Source organism: Trichosurus vulpecula, chromosome 1, assembly GCF_011100635.1.
Source record: "Trichosurus vulpecula isolate mTriVul1 chromosome 1, mTriVul1.pri, whole genome shotgun sequence".
NCBI classification, from domain to species: Eukaryota; Metazoa; Chordata; class Mammalia; order Diprotodontia; family Phalangeridae; genus Trichosurus; species Trichosurus vulpecula.
Window position 1 is genome coordinate 87,079,910 of NC_050573.1, and position 26,035 is coordinate 87,105,944.

The 26,035-nt window shown below is 43.0% G+C and overlaps 1 protein-coding gene across 1 annotated transcript in view; it reads right to left on the reverse strand.

Moving 5' to 3' along the window:
- Positions 1-26,035, reverse strand: part of ADGRB1 (adhesion G protein-coupled receptor B1) — a 220,641-nt gene that overhangs the window by 131,442 nt on the left and 63,164 nt on the right. Inside the window, exons 6-16 of the mRNA XM_036741341.1 lie at positions 25,243-25,407; positions 24,542-24,706; positions 23,753-23,854; positions 22,570-22,676; positions 20,205-20,399; positions 18,755-18,823; positions 17,590-17,698; positions 11,109-11,252; positions 6,899-6,974; positions 6,651-6,753; positions 5,488-5,531 (exon numbers count right to left, since the gene is read on the reverse strand). Of these exons, the coding sequence (XP_036597236.1) occupies positions 5,488-5,531; positions 6,651-6,753; positions 6,899-6,974; positions 11,109-11,252; positions 17,590-17,698; positions 18,755-18,823; positions 20,205-20,399; positions 22,570-22,676; positions 23,753-23,854; positions 24,542-24,706; positions 25,243-25,407 (1,279 nt within the window). The remainder of the gene's footprint in view (positions 1-5,487; positions 5,532-6,650; positions 6,754-6,898; positions 6,975-11,108; positions 11,253-17,589; positions 17,699-18,754; positions 18,824-20,204; positions 20,400-22,569; positions 22,677-23,752; positions 23,855-24,541; positions 24,707-25,242; positions 25,408-26,035) is intronic.

The following is a 26,035-nucleotide window of genomic DNA, read 5'->3' on the forward strand; positions in this document are numbered from 1 at the left end:
ATTTAAACTGATCTGACCCTCAGTTTCCTCCTCTGTAAAATGCAGATAACAATAGTACCTACCTCACAGAGTTGTTATGAGGAATCAAATGTTATGATGTATATAAAGCTTTTTGCAAGCCTTAAATCACCATGTGTAGTGGACAGGTAGCTATCCTTAGAGTCAGGAAGACCTGGAGTCAAGTCCATAGTTGCCTGACCCATGGTGAGTCACTAAATATCTTACTGCTCCAGGGAATGCTCTAAAATGGTAAGTTCCAGAGAAGTTGTCAACATGTGTTCGGAGATGGTAATGATTCAATATGATCTCCCTACATAAAGGAAATCATAGATCCAATCCAAAAGAAAGCCCCACAAACCCAATAATTATATGCATGTTGGCTAGTAACTTTTAGGCCAAAGAGAAAGGATCCAAGGAAGGAGAGAGGCTAAAGGAGCAAAAGAGAGAGAAGGAAAGGCTCCCAACTGTCAGAAGATCAGTTAACCTTGGTAAGGACTAAAGAACTTTCTTCCTGAAAGATGGAAAACTGGGAATAGGCAAACGCAGACATATTTTGAATTATGGAAGAGAAAATGTTTAGAGAGTTCATCTCACATAGATATGTTCAGCAAAGTAGGATGTGCAGCCATTCCAGGCATAGAACAGGCAGAAATGGGGATGGGGACTAGATGTGATTTCATTGGGATCTTCAGGGAACTCTCAGATGGGGAAACACACTACCAATGGAGGTTGGCGACTTGTAGCCCTAGAGAGCTGCTAAGGGCACTGAGAGATTAAGTGATTTTTCCAGGGGTCATACAGCCAGTATGGGTCAAAAGTGAGACTTGAACCCAGGTCATCCTGGCTTCAAGGCCAACTCTCTATCTCTCTACCATGATGGATTCCTTTTGATTTATATAATGGGTATAGAATTAAAACTATAATAATTTAGGAATTTTAACGAGATCAGACATCATGTATTTTAAGTTTTAAATTTTAACATTAAATCTGAGTCTATGTGTATGCTGCATTTTCAAATTATTAAATGGAAAAATTTCCCCCCTTTTTTGATATGGTTGTTGGCGAAGGCAATAAAGATAAAGTGGCAATAAAAATAAAATGGCAGGCTCAGTCTGCCGATAGGGATTAGTTTAGACCAAAAAAACATTTCACTCAAGAGTGAAATAATTTGGCCAACTTGAGATGATCAGTTCCATTTAGTTTTAATATATTATATAGCAAAAACAAATCAACCATTTGTTGTGGAGTCTACAAATGTTCCCTTGGTCTTGTCTAGACTGATTTAAGTTGAGCTCTGGGTTCTTATAATTGGATTCTATATTACTGCATCCAACAGGGTAGTGGAGAAAATAGAGGGCTAGGAATTTGGGAGATTTGAATTCTAATTCTGCTTCTGTCACTAAATCAACATATGACTTTGGGCAAGTCACTTAGCGAAAAGTGTGCTGGAGTTTTATAAAGAAGGAAGCTAAGACTCTGTAGATTCCTTCCACTTCTTAACATTCTTTAATTTTGCGAGGGGGGCCCATGTCCCCCCTCCCCTGAGGACGGAGGAGAAAGTGAGGCTGGTGACTTTGCACAGCCCTCTCTCACTTAAATCCAATTCATTTGCAAGTCAAGGTATCACCTTCCTGATGTCATGGTTCTCTTCAAGAATGAAGGACAAACAGCAACAATTTTGTGAGACACCAGAGATCAGTGGTCTAGCCCCTTCATTTTGCAAATGATAAAACTGAGGCCCAGATAAAGGAAATGATGCTTATAGTCATACAGCTATTAGATTCCAAATACAAGCTCTTCCCACTACACCTCTCAGGTCTGATGTCTCCTACTAGAAGGTGAGCCCCTTGAGGGTAGGGACCATGTGTCATTCATCATTGTATCAAGAAGGGGTAGGGAAGTCAGTTTTGGGTTAATGTAAACAAAAAAACCTGTAAAACTAAAACCTTCCAAAGGATCAGAATTGTACCAAAGTAGAGAGGGCTTCCTTACTTCCTCAGTAATGTAAGAAGGATGGCCAGTTATCAGGAATGTACTTGGCTGTTCCTTAGATGAAAGATTCCAACCCCCTTCTCAGTTTCTTTGCACTGGTTGACCACCATGGCAGGGATGCCCACCATCCCTATCTCAGATACTGCAAATCTTTTTTTCCTTCAAAACTTAATTCAAGTTCAAACTCCTAAATTAAGTCTTTTCTGATCTCCCCAGGTACTAGTGGCCCCCCTCCCCAATTACCTTGTGTTTGTTTTATATAGACTTATAGATGTATACACTATTTCTCCTGTTAGAACATAAGCTCCTTGGGGGGCAGGAACTTTTTCATTTTTGTATTTGTATCCCCAGGCCCTAGCACACAGTACCTGGCACACAGGTACACAATAATTGTTTGTTTGCTGTCAACTGCTTTTGTGGAAATCATTTTTGCCTTACGAGATGTTGTAGATGATCTGAGATACTCCTTCCAGATCTAAACTCTGTGATTCTGTGACTTTTTGTACATCATCAGCCTGGCCCCTGCAGCACAGGCTGTGGTATACCTGTCCTGGGAATATTTTAAAGCACTTCACATGCTTTCTGAGGGCTCTGACTACTCCCTCCTGTCAGCTAGGCAAGGCAGACATGACTCTTTATTGCACACATGGAGAAAAGAGATCCAGTAAGGCAAAATAGTACCTATTCAAGATTCAGGCATAGAGTAATCCTCCCCATTCAAGGCACCATCCTCTGAGGATAGACAAAAACAGTCACAAGGATGGATGTTACTAAGATCTTAAGTGTTGTTATTCTGATTTGCAAAGGCCACATAGCTTGGAGCAGAGGGTTTCACATTCCCCACAAATGAACTCAACACCCATTTCTCCCAAGAAATCTGTCATCATTAGCTTTTCCTGGATTGCTTACTTCTAATTCCTAAACCATTTTCCACCTCTAAAATAAACCCAAAACCAAAGTGGGAACTCTAATAGTCACACCCTCTTTGATAGTGTAAGTTTCTCTGTCCTATACCAAGCCCATTAGCCAATGAAGTGAGAGATTAGTGAGAGCTTTGGAAAGAACAAAGTGATGATCATGGTGACCATTGGGAATATTGATGATTGTAATGATGGCTATGGTGATTTGGTCTATCATTTAGTTAATATAATGTATCCATTATGGAAAGGGGCCTATGCCAAAGTGGATGCAAAGATAAATAGGACCCATTCCATGTCTTCAAAGAGAACATAATCTAGTAGGTGATGGTAGTGGGGATGATGAGGTGATGGAAATGAACATGATAAGACAGAGAAAGAGAAACAGAGACACACACAGGGACAAAGAAAGTGAGGATATGATGGTGATGGCATGAACAGTGATTTGAATGATTATGGTGATGAAGATGATGGTGTTACTAGTTATGGTAGACATTGAAGTGGATAGGTGATGCAATGGGCAGAACACTGAGCCTGGAGTAAGGAAGTCCTAAGTTCAAATCTGGCTTCAGAAACTTACTAGTTGTGTCACCTTGGACAAATCACTTAACTTCTGTTTGCCTCGGTTTTCCCAACTGTAAAATGAGGATAATAACAGCACATATCTTGCAAGGTTATTATGAGATATTTGGAAAGCACTTAGCACATGCCTGGCACATAGTAGGTGCTATAGAAATACTTGCTCCCTTCCCTTCCCCCGATGGTGATATCAATTGGTAATTCCAGTAATAGTAGCCATTATGATGGCAACCATAATGATGTTGGTGACAACGATGGTGGCATAGTCTGATAGATTTTTTTTGTCTGATAGTCTGATAGATCTATAGATAGGTAGATATCCTTTGGATGATAGCAATCAAATAGAGAAGTAAATATATCTTGCCCATGATTGATGTATCATCAACAGACTTTTCAGGGACTTCATATCCATGCTCCAAGACCTTTTCTAAGACAGAACAACATCCAAACAGAAGATGAATATCCTGGCCTATTCAGATTTGCCAAAGTTTATGCAGTAAGCTTACGATAATGACAACATCCAAACTTTCCAGGAACTTTCAACCTTTTTCTTCCCTACCTCTCTACCCTCAATCTTATCCTTCAGACTTAAATTCCCTAGTCCAAACTTAGCCATGCAATCAGAAGCTATACCAACTTCCTTAAAACCAGAGCCATGTCAGATGGAAGAACCCAGGGTCAGGATGGAAGAGAGGGAAGTAGACAAATAACAGCAGGAAGAGAAAGAGGATTTTTAGAGAAATGGGAATTCTGCCACTTATAGTTAGGAAGTAAAACTGACTCAATGTCAGTGACAGTAACTAAGTTATTTAGAGTGGTGGCAGCTGAGGGGATGGTCCAGAGCAACTAGGATGAAAAGACCACAGGAAGCGGACAGAAGGCAGGACAAGAGATGCTTCCTTCATGATGGCAGTCCGGTGACCATGAGGCACGCACTAGAATAAACCCTCGATGTTGGGCTCATGTGAGAAGGCTCTGTGGCTTTATTCCCGATCTATTATTCTGTGATCCTGTTATTCAATTCAATCCAATAAACATTTATTAAGTGCCTATTCTGAATAAAACACAGTTCTATATCTCTTATCCTATGATTCCATGATTCCTCCCCCAAACTCTTATTTGACATCTATAATCCAGATACTCTATAAAGCAGATTCTATAGTTCCATTACTATAGTTAGTCTAGGATTTGATTAACTCTATTGTTGATAATTCTATGATTTTGTTCTAGATACATTACTTAATGATTCAATTATTTCACTCCATATCTCTAAGCTGAGATCTTATAACTTGATAGTCCAGAATCTATAATTCTACTGTTCTGTTGCGATCTATTATTTTATAGGACTATTCTTTTTGGGTTCTATCTAGAGTCTAAGCAGGGAAATGTGGAAACTGGGTCAAAAAAGAACAGGATGGCATGGGTCAGGGAATCCATTACAATTTTGAAATTCACAGAAGGCTCTAGGCCAGAACTCCATACTAGGTCTTAATACCATGTTACTACTCAGAGGAAACCAATGGAGCACAGGGTAAGAGTAGAGGAGAGGCCATTTAGGGGAGAGAGAAGACAGTTTTAGAAGAAACAAAGAAGAAAGGGATACAGGCCAAAATTGGGGGCAAGGATATTTCTGTGATGGAGAAGAACTTGGGAAGGGTAGGAGAAGGAGAAGGTTAAGCCCTCTGCATCCCTTCCAGCCTTGGGCAATGAACATTAGGAACTGAAAAAGAGGTGTTATGGACCAGCCATTTGGCTGAATGGGGCAGAAAGGAATATAAGGTGCCAGAAGTGGGGAGACGAATGGAAAGGGACACACATGGCAGGTATAATCAGCAATTCCCTGAATACTGTAACTTCTTCAATACTATACTTCTGTCTTCAAATGTACCCTCTCATCATCACTACCCACTCTCCTCATCAGAATGCCTCCCTCCCTTGTGGCCCAATGTAATGGCATCATCCCCCCACCAGGCCCAGCGCAAACCCCAGCTAAACTTACACATCAGCCTCCTCCCAAAGGATGCAAGTCTGGTTCGTGGTGCCCTGGTAGGGGTGGAGAGAGAGAAGGAACAAACGTTAGACCTCATCCCCAGAGTTTCATTCTGCAAGAGCTGCCTAAGACACTCTTGGGAGGGGTGAATAGGGTTCTCTTACGCAGTTATACATTATTCACATATTAGTAGGGACTGCTTTATTTTATGTCACCAAGAATAAGGCCCTATGGAAATAAAACATACACAGCCCAGCATGAGGAAAGGAAAAAAAAACCACAAAAACAAAACCTGGTGTAGGAATTTGGAAACCTGACTTTTCATTATCAATTCAATGTATAAAAGTCTCGCTATCTCCTGTTCCTGTACCCCAGGCCTCAGTCTTTTCATTTGTAAAATGGAAGGCTAGGGTAGGCTAGATGATTTCCAGTTCTAACATTCTCTGTCCAGTGTTCTAAGGGTCCTGCCAGATCTGACATTTTAAGGTTCTACCGCTTTCCAAAAGGTTGGGGCTCTTTCAATAACATCCATGAGGAGAGGGAGATCACACACATTCACACATGCACCCATACATGTATACAAACATACCAATACACCTTTCCGTGTGCTCCCAGGAATGTTTACACATATATACCATCACATTGCATCCACACAGTAACTGACACATATTTATGCCCATGTATATCCACAGATACTCTTATCCCCATTTATGAATACAACGTAAGCTAGTGTCATAGGATTGTACATTTAAGGATGGAAGTGATCTCCTAGTCCAACTATTCCATTTCGCTGGTGAGAACACGGAGGCCCAGTGAACAGAAGTGACTTGCCTAAGGTCGCACAACTAGTAAGTAAATTCTACTGCCTCATTAGTAAGCAGCATTGGGGCTTGAAACCAAGTCTTTTGACTCTCAGTTCCTTTTTTCTTTTATTGCACCAGAATGCCACATACACAGATAGATGAACACATTTATACCCACAGTTACATGTGTGTGTATATATATATACACATACATACACACATGTTCTATGCATGTAGTCCAAACACATCCATGAATATGGACACCCATATCCACACACACCAAAATGCACATGTGCACATGTGCAAGCCCATGTATAAACATATTCAGAAACACATGGCAACACCTTCCCATGCATTCATAACACTTACATTGTACATGTGGGAAAACTCAATCTCCAGAGGGGTTTGCAGGGATCGAGGGGCAGGCTTTACAGTCACAGAGATAACTTTCGAGTTGAGGATAGTGGTATTCCTGGAGAAGAAAGGAAGAAGAGGCTTTGAGATTAGAAGTTGAGCCTTATATCCCAGAATAGAGGCCCCCAGCCAACCTGGAGGAGGGTTCTAACCCTGGGGTCTAGTGAAGGGAGAAGGATCAGCTAGAACCCAATCTTTCCTACCTGTGCAAGGCCAGTATACTTCCAAGATTCCGGTAGAGAACGGTGCCAATCACAAACACAGAGGAGGCATCAGTCTCTGTAAAACAGCCCTATCAGCATTAGACTCAAGTGATGCTCTTGCCCATGGCCTCAAGACCCATATACAGACTCTGCCCTCAGCCTCCCCTCCTCCCATCTTTCCCATTCCCCTAGACAAAGGAGTGTTTTCTCCTGGGGGAAATCTATGGTTGAGAAGCCTCAGGTTCAATTCACTTAACAAGTATGTGATGAGTTAAATTGAATTGACAATAGTACATACAATCAGGTAGATTTCAAAAAGGTTGAATGATGGGACTCAAAGATTAGTAATTAATGGTTTCATCCCAGTTTGAAAGTAAGTCTAATGGGGAGAGCTCTGGTAATCAGTGCTTGGTCCTATGCTGTTTAACATTTTTATCTATGACTTGGATGAAGGCAAAGACAGCTTCCTGATAAAACTGTAGAAGACATGAAGCTGACAGAGAAAATATAGGGTCAGAATCAGGACACAAAAAGATCTTGACTGGCTAGAATGTTGGGCTGGATTTCAGAAAATTAAATTTAATAGGGACAAACATCAAGTCTACATTTGGGCTCCAAAAATCAATTTCATAAGTATAAGATGAGGGAAGCATGGCTAGACAGTAATTTGTCCAGGGGTGTCAGTGGATTATCAATGTGATGTGCAGTATATTAGCCCTACCCCACAAAAAACAAAGCAATCTAACTTTGAATTAAGAGAGGCATGTGGCAGGTGAAAGATGAAATGGCTGAGGAAACAAAGGTTCAATCTTCTGAGCATTTTGATTTAGTAAGCAATGCATTCCAATTGCCTAACAAATCGGGACCAGGTCTCTTCCTCAGCTTTGGGCTGGATGCTGAATACAGGGTCAGATGGACTTCTATACATTAAAAACAATTAATCAAATAAATAATCAATTAATTACAAGGAAACAATACAACATTAAGTAATCTGATTTCTAATTAGAGGAAAGATTGCAGACTTCCCAAGTTGGTAGGAGAGTAAACAGGTGCAATTCCCTGAATTCAGAAAAAGAAGTGTCCCACTCCACCCCCAACCCCACAAGGGTCTGTAAACAACCAAAGGAACATGGAAACGATAACTGATTGGTCAGTATGGGACCAATTTTCAGATAAGACATATGGGTTGTTTAAGATGTACAATTGTGAGAAAACTCTTTGCATCAATCTAAGCAGCAAGTAGAGGTGGTCCAGCTTCCCAGCTGCGCAGGGCTAGATTCAAACAACACAATAAGGTTTTCTCCCAATAGCTCCTCATTGTGTTATTTCCTTTCTGAATGGGAAATTTCCCGACCTGGTTAATCCTGAGCCTGGCTTTTGATACCCTGTGACTGACTACACGATTGGCTGTCAGATATGACTCATACTTGGATTCAGAGTTAAGGGAATTTTTCCCGTATTATGATATATGTCAGGTCAGTCTGTGCCCCCAAGGGGAAGAGTCGTGACATTGTTATAATGATTTCCCTCCTTTTCTTTCCATAGCAAATTTCTATAATAAAGCAGGTGAGTAGTAGAAGTTTTGTGAGTACAACACTTAATCTATTCATTGACAGATTGATACCGGAACATCCCTGAGTTACTATAATAGGATGCAAGTATAAAAAATCCTACAATTTTAATCTGTATTTGTCATTAAATTATAATAGAGGGATGAAATCCTACAAAAGGAGGAATTAGACAAATAAAACAAAGATGTAATGTAAAAGTTTTCTCATTAAATGGAATAATACATTTTGAGAAAGCAACAGGATTAGATTTTTTCTCTAAGAACTATTTACATATGTATATAATTGGCTTCCAAATTTATCTAGTATAGAAATTCAGGCTTTAATTATGTTTCAGTAATAAGTTCTCAAAATTGGAATAAAGCTTTTACATATAAAATTGCCTTGATAATTGTAAAGAAAGTAAAATTATTTTTTTTCCAATTTAATGTATTTGTCTGATACTTTTAAAAGGCAGAAGAGGTAGACTCGTGAATTTTTTTTACATTCTTATATCAGGTACAGGATTTAGGTAAAGATAAAAACAGCAAGTGGTGTATAAAAATGAAATTCCCTGAAGTTTCAGGTTTGGGTAGCCAAATTTAAGAGATTGTACTAAATTGTATTATCTTGTTACTGGAAGATTTTATGGGAATTACCTAGGACAAGTGATCTGGAACCAGAGAAGCAGATCCTCATTCTGCACTACGCTGAGAATGAGGCCTATTCCAGAATGTTCAAGAGAAGAGATCCAGGGACCAGACAACTACATGAGACATCTGGGACTCAAAAAGCATTGATTAAATAGACATTGGGAATTACTAGGATACAAGGAAACAATGTTAGTTAATATTGATGATCATTTTTTGTATGGCTTTGGTCTTCTGTTTCACGGTCTTTGTGTTTATTTTTAAGTTTTCTTGGTTACCTTGGTAACAAGTAAATCTCCCTTCTCAAAATTAGTCCATTTAAGCACTCTAAGTAGTTTGATCCATAACCTGACCTATGTAATTCTGATTGTGAGCACATGAAAAAGCCTTATAGATCTGGCTTATACAGAAGTGATTTATGGGGGGGAGTGGGCTACTCACTCCCCCACAAATCAAAAGGAAGCAATGAGAAAATTGAGGGAATTGGGGAGATTGGAACAGCAAGTGGATAATTGTGGGAATTGAGCGAACCACACTGAGACTCCATCTTGTGACTTGATTCTGGAGCTAGCTCAGCTCCCTTTCTGTTTCAGTTATGGATCTAGTCCAAATTGAACTGTGGAAATCAGGAGAAAATCTTACTGCATTGTTTGAACCTAGCTCTGCATGGTTAGGAAGCTGGACCACCTCTACCTTCTGCTTAGAGACTCTAAACTAAGGACCTAGGTTATGCTGACCAGAAATTCAGTCACATCCAAAGATTGATGCAAGGAGTTTTCTCACAATTGTACATCTCAAGCAACCCATATGTCTTATCTGAAAACTGGCCCCATATTGCCCAGTCAGTGATTGTTTCCATATTGCTTTGACTGTTTACAGATACTTGGGGGGAATGAGAAACCTCTTTTTCTGAATTCAGAGAACTGAATCTGTTCTCTCTACCCACCCCCAACTTGAACAGCTCCTACTCTTTCCTCTAATTATAAATCAGATTACCTAATGTATTGTTTTCTTATAATTAACTGGCCTTATTTGATTAATTTGCTTTTCGTGTATAAAAGTCTGTCTCATCCCGTATTCAGGATCCAACCCGAAGCTGAGGAAGGAGCCTGGTCCTGATTTGTTAGGCAACTTCTCAATAAATCGATATGCTCAGAAGATTGAACCTTTGTTTCCTTAGTTACTTCATCTTTCACCCACCACAGTTAGAGTTTCTAGACGGAGGAAGGTAACAGTCTCCCTTCGCATACCACACCTGAAGAATTGTGTTTAAGGTCTGGGAATCCCATGTGAAGGAGGATTTCACAAGCTGGAACATATCCAGATGACGGTGACCAAGATGGTAAGAGGACTAAGAGAACATGATGCTTGGAGATATCAGCTGTCTCCCAAGGGAGTGTAAGCCCCCTGAAGACCAGGACTTTTTAATTACTTTTGTATCTCCAGTAGTAACACAAAGCCTGACACATAAAAAGGTCAGTGAAACAATTTCTGCATATCTCTGATGGAAAAATAAGGCAGCAGGATCATTGGTATGTCTTTTACTTGAAGAAATGAGACTCATGTATGTGTCGCTTGGGAATGTGGAGTGGTTTGTGTCTCCCTTGGGAAAATGTCACTAAAGTGTTGTTCTGTGCATGATTCATCTGGGGAAATAAAGCAGTGGGATAGGGCGTAATGTTGTGTCTGTACATGCTTTCTTTGGGAGAGAAAAGGGTAGAATGTTTTGTTCTTTGACAAAGGTCACATAAGGATGTCCTCCATGAAGGATTCAGGTGACTTCATACCTTCCCAGAAGAAAGAGGATGGCATTATATTTCCATCCTTCCCTACTTCAAGCATGAGATTAAACAACAGAAAAGACTTCATGGCTAGGCTTTTCTTGACCCTGCAGTAGGGCATCTCATTACAAGGAGACAGGGACAGATACAGTACTCTAACTGAAAACCTAGGCTTTCTTAACTTCTACCCCTTACCCATCATCTCTAGTCCAGAGGCCTAGAGCCCTCTCACCTGCAAGACCAGTAGAGAAGACACTCTTGGAGACAGTGACCTTGTCTTCAGATGTCCTTGACCAGTCACCAGGGGTACGCCAGCCTTTCATAGGGAAGCTGATATCAGTGGCACCACTGGCGGGGAGCTTGTGGATGCTGAGTACTGGAGAATAAGGGAGAAAGAAAAATAGGCGAAAAGAGAAAAGATGGAGAGAAGAAAGAATAAGGAAGAGGAGCGAGACAGAGACATAAACAGGTTGGGGAAGGGAGAAGAAGAAGAAGACGAAGACGAAGGAGAAGAAGAAGAAGAAGAAGAAGAAGAAGAAGAAGAAGAAGAGGAAGAGGAAGGAGAAAGAGAAGGAGGAGGAGGAGGAGAAGAAGAAGAAGAGGAAGAAGAGGAAGAGGAAGAGGAAGAGGAAGGAGAAGGAGGAGGAGGAGAAGAAGATGAAGAAGATGAAGAAGAAGAAGAAGAAGAAGAAGAAGAAGAAGAAGAAGAAGAAGAAGAAGAAGAAGAAGAGGAAGAGGAAGGAGGAGAAGGAGGAGGAGGAGGAGAAGAAGAAGAAGAAGAAGAAGAAGAAGAAGAAGAAGAAGAAGAAGAAGAAGAAGAAGAAGAAGAAGAAGAGGAAGAGGAAGAGGAAGGAGAAAGAGAAGGAGGAGGAGGAGAAGAAGAAGAAGAGGAAGAAGAGGAAGAGGAAGAGGAAGAGGAAGAGGAAGGAGAAGGAGAAGGAGGAGGAGGAGGAGAAGATGAAGAAGAAGAAGAAGAAGAAGAAGAAGAAGAAGAAGAAGAAGAAGAAGAAGAAGAAGAAGAAGAAGAAGAAGAGGAAGGAGGAGGAGGAGGAGGAGGAGAAGAAGAAGAAGAAGAAGAAGAAGAAGAAGAAGAAGAAGAAGAAGAAGAAGAAGAAGAAGAAGAAAAAGAAGAAGAAGAAGAAGAAGAAGAAGAAGAAGAAGAAGAAGAAGAAGAAGAAGAAGAAGAGAGGAAAGATGAGAGAGAGAAAAGAAGGAAGAGATAGAAACGAAAAAGGGAGATATGTTGGGTGGCAGAATCAGCATTCAAAAACATATCAATGGATCAATGGGCCAGTCAGAAACTAACAAGATAAAGTTTAATTGGAATAAATGTAACATCCTGTACTTGGCTCCAAAAAATCAATTAGAGAAGTACATGGAGAGGGAGTTTTGGTTAGACGACAGTTCATGTGAAAACATCCGGGGAATCTTTGTGGATGAAAAGCTTAATATGAGTCAAAAGAATATTTTAAGACATGGGGAGGAAGAGGGGAAAGAACAAAATCCACATTTAGATGTCCAGTAACTTTAGTGAGAGGGAAGCTAGTGGAGTAGTGGATAGAGCATTGGGTGTCCATGGAGTCAGAAAGACTCATCTTACTGAGTTCAAATCTGGCCCCAGATACTTATTAGCTGCGTGACCCTGGGCAAGTCACTTAACCCTGTTTACCTCAGTTTCCTCATCTGTAAAATGAGCTGGAGAAGGAAGTGGCAAATCACTCCAATATCTCTGCCAAGAAAACCCCAAATGGGGTCACAAAGAGTCAGACAAGACTGAAATGACTGAATAACCACAGCCTTAGTGAAAGAGAGTTCCATTGTCCTCCCCTTTAGCTAGATGCCATCTAAAACACCATGTGTAGTTCTGTGCACCACATTGACATACTAATGTGTGTCCAAAGGAGGACAACCAGGATGGGTTGGAGACTTGAGAATGTGTCACTTAAGGATCAATGAAAGGAACTAGGGATGTTTAGCCTGGAAAGGAGAAGACTTGGAAGTGGGGCAAGGGACAACATAATCCCTGTTCTTAAATATCTAAGGAGCTATCATAAAGAATAGGGAATAAGCTTATTCTGCTTGGCCTCAAAGAGATGAACTAAGGGAAAGTTTCAGGAAAGTAGCTTTTCCATCAATTTAAGGAGGATCTTCCCAACAGTCAGAGTCATACCAAAATGGAATGGGAAGGAGGGAGCTCCCCATCCATTACTAAAAGTGTGCAAGCCTAAGGTTGATGACAAGAGCCAGGGATGCTATGGAGGGATTCCTGCCATAGGGAATGCCATGCTAATATGATATTTGAGGGCCCAGCAGAAAGAGGACTAGACTTGGAATTAAAAACAAACAAACAAACAAACAAACAGTGTTTGAATCCTATTGCTGGCACTTACTAACTGTGTGACTTTGGACAAGTCACTTCCCCTTCTCTAACTTTCTATGACCCTTGCTGAAGAAATACAACCCAAATGCCTATTGAAGAGTTGTTTTCAGCCTCAAAACTAGGCATCCTATAAGCCTGGATGGACTCAGTTTTCTCCCCTGTGAAATAACAGTTTGTACCAAATTCCTTGACAACTCTGGTATCCCATCACTCTACAGTTTACTGATCAAAGATGGGTTTTCCATATGCACTGTACTGCTGAAAATATAAACTCTGATCCAGCTTCCTCTCTCCAGAATGGAGAGAGATATGGGACCCATTTAAATAAATAAACAAAAGAAAAGAGATCACGACTTAATCATCTATGCCCCCATATGAGAACATTTCTCAGGCTGGAGTCATAATAATAGAAAATTGGCATTGGGTTGTATGCTACTCTAACTGCTCCTCAAGTGCCATCAATGGCTACCTATTTCTCTTCCTCAGCTTGGCATCTAAAGCCTTTCACAAACTATCTTCTGTTTACTGTTCCAGGTTCAGTTCACATTATTCCCTCTGAAGTACTCTGTGTTCCACGCACACTAGCCTACTTGCTGCTCCCCATTTCCATCTCTCCCCTCCATGCCTTTGCTTACATGTGTGGTTCTAAGAATTCTTACCTTCCCTTGAGGGTCAGTTCAGGTGGCCCCTCCTACAGGAAGCCTGTGATGATTTCATAAGTTAATGTCCTCTCCCTCCTCAAAGCATCATGTATATGCTTATCTGTTTTACATGTTGTAATCCTCCAGTGGAAGAAAAGTTCCATGAGGGCAGGAGAAGTTTTGCATTTTGTCTTTGTGGCTCCAACATAACCCAGTACCTTGCACACAAAAGTCACTTAGATTGTTGAAATGAGTTGAATAGACCAGAGTGTGTCAATTGGAAGAGACTTCGATCAATCAACCAAACATGCATTTATTAACCTTGGACCTTAGAACATAGGATATCGAGTGTCAGCGCTGAGATGGATGCCACAGAACAGGCAAAGAATGTTACAATGGGCAGGGGCTTTTAAGGTCATTATCTTTTTCAATGCTTTCATTTTGCAGATGAAACACTGAAGTCAGAGATGGACAACGACTTGTCCAAAGCCATAGTGAACTGGTGGCAGGACTGAAATCTGAGCCCACAGCTTTTGACTAAAAGACCCTCTCCATTCCGTCCTAGCACCTGCATCTCACTCCTCAGTGGACACTGGCAATGGGGAACAATGACAAAAAGAATTCACCGGACAGCTATAAGAAAGAACCATTAAAGACTGGGTTTGAGATAGAGCTGGGCTAGGCCTCAGAGGTTTGGAAAGCCCCAATCTGAACAGGAATTCTCTTTACTCTCTTTATCCCCAACAAGTCATCATTCAATATCCCCTCGAAGGATTCCAATGAGGGGGGGTCCCAGTCCCTCCCGCTGCAGCCCATTCTGCTTTGGCATGGTTATCAGGACATCCTTCCTCCTACTGAGCCTGACTAGACCATTCTTATGTTAAGGCAAGATAAAACATTTCGTGCTACTTCCTGTCACGTATCTATGCTCTTGCCAAGCTGGTCTTGCCTATCCCCCATTCTCCTCTTGCCATTTCTCTGCCTTTGCTCAGCATGGATGGAACTTCCCAACTCTTCACCTTCTGCTGGAGTCCATCCCTCCCTTCATTGCTAAGGTAGGGTTCCATCGCTTCCAAGAAGATCTCCCTGACAACTCCACCATCACCACCCAAGGTGAAATGGATCTCTCCTTCCCCAAACATCTCACAGGACTTGCCCTTACATCAGTTTCCCTCCCATAGACTCTAAACTCAAGAGCAGGACTTAGAATAACCCTAATAATAAAATTAATAATGATAAAAGCAATAATAATGATGGCTAAAATCTAGGAAGCACTTCAGGGTTTTTTTTTCAAAACACTTACCATACATTATCTCATTTGATCCATGGTGTCTGTGCTTAATCCAATTCAATTCAGTTCTTATTTTTAAGCACCTACTATGTGCAAAGCACTGGGAATACAAGGGAAAAATGAAAAACAGAAACAGCTTCTGTCTTCAGGGAGTTTACATACTACTAGGAGGTTACAACATGCAAGCATATAAATACCCACATATGTGTATATAAGTATGTGTGTATACACGTACACATTATAATTCGAGTAGGGAGAGAGTATTAAGAACTGGTGGGAAGGAGTCAGCAGGAATGGCTCCCTGTAAGAGGTGACACTTGAGTTGAGCCATAAGAGACAGTAAGAATTTGAAGATAGGGAGAAGGGGAAGGAGTGCATTTCAGGTATAGGGGATAGCCCGCCATGCAAAGTCAAGAGGGCTAGAGATGGAAAGCGGAGTCTGAGAAAGAGAAAATCGACTATTGTGAATAGAATGTTGAGTATCTAGAGATTAATATGAAATGAGCCAGGAAAGTGGGTCAGAGCCAGACTATGAAGGGATTTACAAATCAAAGAGTGGAGTTTTTATTTTATCCTAGAGGAAACAAGAGGCCAGTTAAGATGCCTGTGTAGGAAACTTACACGGTCAGTCCTGTATTTTAGGAATATTTGTGGAAGATGGACTTGAAAGTGGAAAGGCTAGTGGCAGAAACACTGCACGGAAGAGGAGATAAGGGCCTGGATTAGGGCAATGACTATACGGGTGGAGAGAGAAGGATAGATGTGAGTGAAGAAATGATGAGATTTGGTAACTGATGGGACATAGGGATGACACTGAGAATGTCAATCAGAGTAAATGAAAGAATGGCTATACATAGCTTTGTATAGACCAAACACACTGCCCTGTACATAGTATGCACTTAGTAAGTGTTTTTAAATTATTACTTAATTGAATTAGATCACAGAATCTGAGTCTTCTGTAAAGGGCTTTGCAAAGTATCTGGTCCAAGACAGAAAGGGCCCCATTCCTGAGCAGACCCGTGACAAAAGGGTCATCCAGACTACTTGAAGACGGCCAGTGATGGGGAACTCATAATCCCTTCAGACGGTAGAAGTAGTAGGAGAAGTAACAGCCTCTACCAGGTTCAACGGAGATCGGCATTCCAGGAAGAGTCCCAAAGAGCTACTATTTATCCTGATGAGTGAAGAGAAACCCATACAAAGTGGGGCGGGGGGAATGAAAATCCACTGGGGAAGCAAAGGAGTAAGAACTGAGTGAGAGACCATGGCAGAGACCTTCTTGGCTCCCTCCACCTAAGGTCACTTATAGCTAGGTCAAAATATGAGGTGGGTAGGAATGAGGCCAGCTAGTCCCTAAAAGCAGTAGTGGCTTAGGTAGGCAGACATGGAATTTCTTAGGGGAACACATTCAGCCTCCATCATTAAAAAATTCTGCTTTCTGTAAGTGTGATTTAGGAAATCTAAGTTTTTTTAGAAAAAAGAGTGGTCTTAGAGTCAAATGACATGAATTCGAGTACTATTTCTTCCTGTGTGACAGAAAGCAAATGACTGAACCTCTCTGGGACTCAGTTTCCACTTTTGTAAAATATAGTCAACAAATATCTATTAAATGACTATTCTGTGCCCATAATGCTTTCTCTCTTACCACACCAGGTTGCTGTGAGGACAGCTGCTTTTTATACATTAAAGTACTCTAGATACATAACCTATAAATATTATTGTAGTTTTTTCCATTAGACTCTAATAAAGCTCTCTTGTAATAATAATTTCATGGCTCTAGAGTACTTTAAGGTTTACAAAATATTTTGCTCCCAAAATTTCATGGAGTAAATATGGGAAGTATTAGTCCAACTTTTTTTAGAAAGGGAAACTGAGAATAAGAGATGTGGAGTGACCTGCCATGGCCACACAAGTAGTTACTGGGGAGCCATTACTCAAACCCAGGTGTTCTGGTTTCAGATTCTATGCCACTGGGAAACTGAGAGGAAAAAGAGAGATTTCAGGCTGGTGGTAGGATTAAGTGTTTAGGAGGGAATCAGGAATCCCCAGAGGATCTAGAAATGGGCTGATGTCAGTAGAAGAAAGGAAGGAAAGATCATCTTGCTTTTTGAAGACCCTTCACAAGGAGCAAGTGGAGGCTGGATGACTACTCACTCCAGGATGTTATAGGGGCTGGATAGCTCCTCCCTAACTCTGAGATCCTATGATCCAACTCTGGGTTTGTGCTGGCCCATTAGAGAGGGATGAAGGGGCTGGATCTAGAGTGGGGGTGTTTTGGGAACTGGTATATCCTGCTTGGGCTAATTTATTTATATACTGCCAAGACAGGAGATGAAATCACATAGAAAATGAGAGAGAAGAAAGGAGGAAGGAGGCAGAGCAGAGAGAAAGGGAAGCTCACCCAGGTTGTCTGTCACTTGGTAGGAATCTCGGAAATCCTTCATGCGGAAGCCAATGACGTCGACAAAGTCCTCTACCAGGCGGAAGAGCTCCTTAGCATTGGGGCCCATCTGATGAGATGGATATGGGATACAAGAACAGAAGGTTAGCTTCTCAGAGCTTGAAGGGACTTCAGAGACCATGTAGTCCAATTCCCATCCGAAGTACGTCTCCTCACCAACCCCCTCCAAGACTTGACTAAAAATGTTCACCTAGATTGTACTTCAACACCAGTGACGGGGAACTTACTATCTCTAGAGGTAACCCACTCTACACTGGGGCACAACTAATCATTAGGAAGTGTTTCCTTATGTTGAGGCAAAATCTGCATCCTTATGGTACCCCACCACCAACCAGCATGGTCACAATTCTGTCCCTCTTGAGAAAAGGAGAAAAATCTGATCCCTGTGCCCTGTGAAAATCTGCCAGATATTTGCAGGTATCACGTCTCCCCACTAAGCTTCCTTGCCTCTCACTCATTTCTGACTTTAACAATCAAGAAGTAAGCTATGCCACCCCCCAAATACATTCTACATATGTGTTTAGACACATGAATTCATGCAGTTGAAGTCACCTCTCAGTACGTTAAGGAAATCTAGTTCCCTTTATAAATCTAAAATCAAAAGATAATTTCCCTCAACCCCAACCAAAAAAAAGGGGGAGCAAAAGGGATAAAGAAAATAAAAACAAATCTAGATAATTTAAGAGGCATCAGATAATTCAAATACCATATCTTTTTGGCAATTTAATTATATTCTATAATTCATTACTCTGCCCATCAACTTTAATAATCTTTCCTGTTTGATTAGATCCCAGCTTATATTTGAATGAGCTAGCAGTCCCTGAGTTTACAATGTCCAGGACTAAGCTGGCAGAAGTCATAGCAAGGCTCCTTCTGGGTAAGAAATTTGCAAAGGGTTATCTCTAAATGTGGATAATTGATAGTTGGTACTATACATGGGTAGAGGAATGAATTTGGGTAGAAAGTGGGGATTATTTCTAGTGATGCTTGTGTCTAGGGAAGGATAATGGAGGTTAGGTCCTCTGGAAGATTTTTAGGCTCCTTCTCCAGTTAGGTTAGGGATTCGGGGGAAAAGAGAAAGGGCTTGTTTGTCTCCAGGCCATACCAGCTGGGCCTCCTCCCACTTGTCCCGGTTCTCTTCAGTCAGCAGGTTGCTTATAATCTGGACAAAATTCTGGAAGACAAAGGGAGAAAAGACAACATGCTGGACAGTTTGGCATCCAGGCCTGACTTTGTCACAACTGGGGCATACCATTGTAAGCACAAGTTAGTGTTTCTGTTTCTTCCATCTCACTTCACTTCTGCTGAGTAATTTCCATGTGAAGTGAGTTATAGAGGAAGCTGTGGGAGACAGAGAGCAGCAAACACATAGCCCCAAGTCCTCAGGAGATAGCAGGAAGATGGGGTAATGATGGTGGTGATGGTAATGGTGCTAGTTGTGATGGTGACAGGGATGTCACTAGTGATGGTTCTGGTGCTGGTGCTAGCAACGATGTCAGTGGTGGTGATCGTATGTATGATAAGGGTTACGGTGATTGTGGTCATGGTAATGTGCTGGTGATAGTGAGAGTAATGATAATGTTGGTGATGGTGACAGTGATAGCAATGCTCATGGCTGTGACTTTGTAGTGATGGTGATAGCAACTGTAATATTGATGATGGTGGTGACACCACCGCTTAATAGTGAGGTTAACAGTGAGGACAGTCAGGGTGTTCAGGAGGATGATCTTCAATTTCCCCACTTTGGACTTCTCCCTCATGCCTCCCACCAGGTAACAGCCCATCTGCTTTCCAGCTTTCTTTTCCATGCTGTCTTCCTCCATTAGAATGCAAGTTCCTTGAAGGCCTGTTTTGTTTTGCATTTTTAGCACTTAGCACAGTGCTTGGCACATAGTAAGCACTTAACAAATGTTTACTGACTGACTATGACAACGTTGGTAAAAGTGATAGTGACAGCAAGTTGGTGTCTTTCAACAGTAATAGTGGGAGTGATGGTATGATTTAAGTACTAATTATGATATTTTTCTCATTTCATCAAATGAGATACATGTAAAGGGCCTGCAAACCTCAAAGCACTACAGGAATGTCTGGTGTATTGTAATAAATATTGATTGATTGACTGATTGAAATGTAAGATGTTGCTATTAGCTGCTGTTGTCATGGCAGTAATAAATTGTGATAATCAACAAATCAGCAAGCATTTAATAAGCTCCTAAAATGTGCCAAACATTGTGCTAGGCACTTACAATGATGAAACGATCCTTTAAGAAACTTACATTTTGTTGGAAAAGACAACATGTAAATATGATGGTGGTAATACTGAGGGTAATTCCAGTGTTGGTGTTTTAATAATGGTGGTGACAGCGGTGATGATGATGGCACCATACTGTTGGCAGTGGTGTGATGATGTTGGTGGTAATGACTGGTATTGTCTTAGGAAAGGCAGAGATGCTAAGCCTTTATAGTAGTCTGTAGTGCTCACTACTGGAGTGCATTTCAGTCCCCTACTCCTTGATTCCCAAAGGCCCAAGCAGACTTTTCTCCCAGCCCCTTACCTGCACGTCACCTGGGGTAGGGCTGTAGTAGGCTCTTCGAAATATCTCCGTCATATTCCTCAGCACATCAATAGTGGAGAGGAGGTCCCCACTGTAGCTGGTCCCATCCTGAGAGATCTCTACCAGTGTCTGGATCACCTCTGACACACCTTCACCTGGAATCCCCCTCTGAGCCTTTGCCAGGTGCTCTCGGGTCTGCGGAGAAGGTTGGAGGCAGGGGGCTGGATGTGATGACTTCAGTACAGCAAACCAATTCTCAGCATCATAGTCTCAGGGCTATATCATATAGGCCTTCGATGTCATCTAGTCCCATCTCCCATCCAGTGCAGAATAAAGGCAGCTTTTCTGACAGGTTATCCAGACTCTTTATGAACACTCCACAGGGATGGTTAGGTCCCTCTTTCCTAGAGAGCTCACTATGGCCTGACAGACATGCAAATAGGATGGAATTTCTAAGGGGCTAAAATTTCTATGCTTTGGGGCCTCAAGGAAAGGAACTTCGGAGAAATGGCACTATCCCATTCCAAGTCCCCAGATGACCACATTAAGATATGCCCTTTGTTTTTTCAGTGAAAGGACAGAGGAAATCTGATTGGGACCAACAGTCCAGTCACAACCTCAAAAGGGGAAGTCAGGAACAGGATTGCTCCCCTTTCCCCAAAGGTGAACTAGCTACCAGCTCCTGCCTACGCCCCAGAAAAATGGAATAGAGAACAGTGGGGGAGAAATTTGGAAAGGGGTCTAGAGGAGTTAAGGAGAGGCTGGTTTAAAGCTGGGTCCCCAGGAAGAAAAGGATGGAGAGATTATGAGGGAAGGGCAATGAGGGAGAAGGAAGAGGGGTAGCGATGAGAAGGGCACAAAGGATGAAGGAGAGAGGAGAGGGAAAGAGGGACGTAGGGAGAGAATCATAGAATCACAGAGTTTTGGAGCTAGAAACTACCCTAAAGATCATTGAGCCCACCCCCTTCAATTTACAGATGAGGAAACCGAGGCCCCACCAAATTAACTGACTTGACTGAGGTCACACAGCAGAAGCGTGACTAGGGCCCAGTTCTCTCAATTTGCATTCCACTGCCTTTTTTTGGTGTGTGTGGGGGCAGCAATCGGAATTAAATGACTTGCCTAGGGTCACACAGCTAAGTGTCTGAGCCACATTTGAACTCAGGTCCTCCTGACTCTAGGGCTGATGTTCTGTCCATTCCACTGCCCTTTCCACCATAGCAAGCTCACAGGATGCTAGAGCTGGAAAGGTCCTCAGAGGTTATCTAGTCCAACCCCCCCCAATCCAAAGCAGGGATCCCCTTTACAAAGGACCAAAGACTATCCCAGAAGGGAAAGGAAGAGGGAAGGGGAAGATTTGGGGAATGGGTGGGCTGGGGAGTGAGACAGGATAGAAGGAAAGAGGGAAACAGGAGGGAAGAGGGTAAAGGGAGTTGAGAAGGAAACAGGAAGCAGAGGCAGAGGTGAAGGAACCAACAGGCATAAAAGACAGGGATGGTCAGAGTGGGCTAAAGCCGTAAGGGAAGGCTTCCCAGAGTAAGTGGGCCTGACCTGGGTCCTTAAGAACAGGTTGGGTTTAGAGAGGCAGAGAGGACAGGAGAGGGCATTCCTTGAATGAGGAATGGAGTAAGCAAGGTCCTGGCAGTGGGAATTCACTGAGTTACAAAACCAAAGACTATCAGAGCTGGAAACTACCCTAGAGATTATCTAATCAAACCTCTTTAGTTTACAGATAAGGAAAAACTGAGTCGTAGGGAAGGGAGGTAACTGGCACCAGATCAGTTTATTAGGGTCACAGCTCTAACTCAGAGTGCTAGAACTAAAAGATCCTTTAGAGATTGTCTGCCCCAAAGGCTTCACCTTTTGGAAGTGGGCAGTGAGACCCAGAGAGGTTCAATGATTGGCCCAAGGGTGCACAATGAGGCAGTGGCAGACAATGTAATATCCAGAATGCCAAAGCTGGAAGGGACCTTAGGTCCTGGAATGTAAAATGTCAAAGCTAGAAGGGAATCCTGAAACACAGAATGTTAGAGCTGGAAGGGACCTTGGAGACCATTCTAGCCCAGTGTCCTGATTTACAGAAAAGGAAACTGAGGCCCACAGAGGTCAAGTGACTTGTCCAGGGGCATATAACCTACGAGAAATAAAGCAGGGAATATTACCTAGGTCTACTGGTTCTAAGCCTAGGGTTCTTTCTACTATGTTACAGCTTCAGGAAGCTTCAGGATTTGTCCTTGAACCCAGTGTCCAGATAGCAATAGAGGAAGGGACCATATCTCCTTTGGAAGTGGTTGAAGGGTGGGGAGATCTTGAGTCAGGTCAGAGGGGGATGGAAGTCCCTACCAAAGGGTCGTTGGTCCCTCACCATCATTTGGATGTTCCGGTAGTCGATGGAGACGCATTTGATGTAAGTGGGGGACTCCCAGTAGGCGATGCCTTCCTCGTCCAGCACACACCTCCTGAGGATGAGGCCTAGGGTGGGGTTAGGGGAAGGGGAGGTTCAGATTATGTCTCAGAGAGCTCCCCAGAGGTCATCTCATTCATTACCCTTCTTCAGTAATGGACCATAGAACCATAGACTCCTACATCCCTTGTCAGAGATTTCGATTTCAAGATCTGGCCAAGCCCTGCCACCCCTGTATGTTACCCCCTTGATGCCTAGAACTTGGCACAACCTTGACTTAGGGGTCCCTAAATAGCCACTGGGCTGTCCTGGTCACCCTTCTGTCTCTGGTTAGGAACAGAGTAGGACCAGAGTGGAGAGGGACCTTAAAGATTTTGAGGTCCAACGCCTTTATTTTACAGAGGAAAAAAAAGAGATCCAATGAAGGAAAGGGAATTGGCTAAGATCAAACCTCAAAGTGAAAACATACCCAGGACTAGAACCCAGGTATTCTAGCTCCCAGGCAAGGGCTCTCTGCCCTTCCCCTTGAACTCTAGTTCTTAAAAAGAAAAAAAGAAAAGAAAAGAAACCTCTGAAAAGCACAGAATATTAAATAAATGCTAGGCATGATTATTGTTAAAAAAGTTAGTTCTTCTCAGGGTCTCTCAAGACTATATATTCTCTGAGGGAATGGCTTCTATCTCCTCCTCTTCCTCCTCTTCCTCCTCTTCTCCCCTCTCCCCACTACTTCCCAAGTAAAGCAGAGCACAGGTATCAGTACAGCTTTTTGGAAGACAGCACAAATGTATTCTTTATGGCCCCCAAGAGCAGAACTGGAACCGGTGGAGGGAAGTTGCAGAAAGGTCCATTCCAGCACAGCTTAAGAAAGAATTCTCTAATAATTGGTGCTATCTATGAGTGGGAAAAAGTATATACTGGGAGTAATGAGCTCCCCACCAATGATGATATTCAAGAGAAAGCTGAATGATCATTGATCAGGAATGTTGGGGAAGAAATTCCTGAAATTGGAAGGAGGTTGGACTGGATGCCCTCTAAAGGCCCTTCTAAATTTGAGTCTATGATTCCATGACTGGTTGAATAAGAAGCCTGAAAGGAAGTCCCAGAGTCCATCCCTCAGTTCCTGGCACCAGCTAGGGACTCATACCTGTGGCATTTCGGGGGCACCGTATGGCAGCCACATCCCCAGCTGGAGTCTCCTTCCAGACCATGGAACCAGCATTATCTTCATAGCAGATCTCATGGGGCTCTAGCAAAAGGCAAGAGACAGAATCAGGTAAGAATTGGGTGGAGGTTACATCAATTGGACTCAGAAAAAAAAAGTCGAAAGGAAGAGAACAAAGGGAATGGACTGGACTTTGGGTCAATTAACTAAGTTGTTAGAGTCCAGTGCAGTCAAGTCAGAGAAGTCAAGTCTAGTTTGGGACAGTCATCCACATAGGACGAAAAATTGCTCTCTAGACGTAGCATGACCCTAGCTTCACACTGAACCACAAACCTGGTCACAGACTGAGCCCCAGTTCAGTTCTTATACCCTTGTTAGAGAGTTCATGAGCTAGCCAAGCCCTGCCACCTCTGGATGCCACCCCCTTGTTGCCTAGAACTTGGCACAGCCATGTCTCGGGGTCCCTCAACTGCCAGTGGGCTCTCCTGGTCACCCTTCTGTATCTGGTTAGGACCAGAGAAGAACCAGAGTGGGACCACAAGGTCCAGAACTCAGTTCCCCAGCAGCCACAATCATAAAGAAGTCAGGCAGAAAGATTTAGGGAAACTAAGGGCCCCTGTGTCTCTGAGGAATTCTTCTGGGTGGTAAGGTGGAGAGAGGTGGGAGGAGGGAGGAAAAAGATATGAGGAGGGGGAGTGGGAGGAAGGAGCTAGGAAGAGGGAGGTATAAGGGGAGGGGGGAGGGGGGTGCCTTGAAGGGAGCATGACTCACCAGGGCACCTCCTTTGGCTGCACTGTCTGTACTCCTCCTTGGGACCCTGGCAGGCTTCACCCCCAAAGAAAGGGCCTAGGCAGGCTCGATCACGTCTTTGGGTGCCCCCGCCACATGTGGTACTGCAGCTGCCCCAAGTGGCCCAGGCTTGCCACTTGCCATCCACTGGGAGAGTAAGATAAGACAACATAGAAATAGAGATGCTGAAGCAGAGGCACAGATATGGAAACAGACAGAAGCAGAGACCCAAAATGGAGAGACATAAAGGGAGAAATGAAGAGATAGGATAGAGAGACAAATAAAACAAGACATGGATAATGTAGACAGACACAGAATCATGGTGGCTTAGAGGCACAGAAACATAGAGGGATAGAAAGACATGGAGATACAAGGACAGAGTCACAGAACAAACATGGCAACACCAAGGCACCAAGAGATCCAGAAATGAGCAAAAAGAAATAAAGACAGGAAGACATGGAAATATACAAATATTGGAGAAGTAGAAACCCAGAGAACCAAAGACTAGGACAAGAGAAGATTAGGTCCTGGCTGAGGCCTGCCAGGCTGAGGACCCACATTCCACAGCCCTGACCAAGTTCGCCCTCATGCCCTTGGCCCATCTCCCCTTGGCCCATCTCCTCCTGGCCCTCCCTTGTTCCCACATGCCATCCTAAGGCTCCCTTTGGGGGATAGATACTGACCTGGGCACTGCCGGAGGAAGCAATCACGAGTCTCAGCCCAGTGGCCCTGGCACTCAGCCCCTCCATAAGAGGGTCCATTACACTCCCTTGTGCGCTGCTGGGTGCCATTGGAACAACTGGATGAGCAGGAGCTCCAGCTTGACCACTCATTCCAGTTGCCATCCACTGCCCGGCCCGGGGGGAGGAAAAGGGAGAGAACACAGAGCATGAATACCTTTCTTGGGCTTACCATCCCCTGGTGGAAGAGCATTTGGGGCTTCCAAGTCACACGGGTCCAGAGCAGTTGCCGGATGGCTCCGGCCATTCCCCTACCTCTCGGTAGTGTCTCAGAACTGGAGTAGGATGGGAAGGGTCAGACCCATCTGAAGGAGGCCAATCTGAGGGGCCAAGCAGTTAGGACAACAGACTACTGCCTCCCCCAGCACCCTCTCAAAGGAAAGGTGCCTAGGGTGGAGTGCTCCAAGCCAAAATCATAGAATCTCTAGGCTAGAAGGTACTTCAGAGGGCATCTGGTCCAACCCATGTCTAAGAAGGAATCTCTTCTATGGCATATATCATAACTGGTCAGTCAATCTGGCCTTGGATAGTTCCATGGGGAGGAAGGATCACTACCTTCTGAGGCAAACTGTTGCACTTTTGGATAGCTTTAATTGTTAGTAGAGACAGTGTAATGTAGTGGATAGAGAACCACCTTCTGGGTCAGGGGAGATCTGGGTTCAAGTCCTGCCTCTGACAAATAAATACTGGCTATGTGACCCTGGGTAAGTCATTAACCTCTCTCAGTACTCCAAGT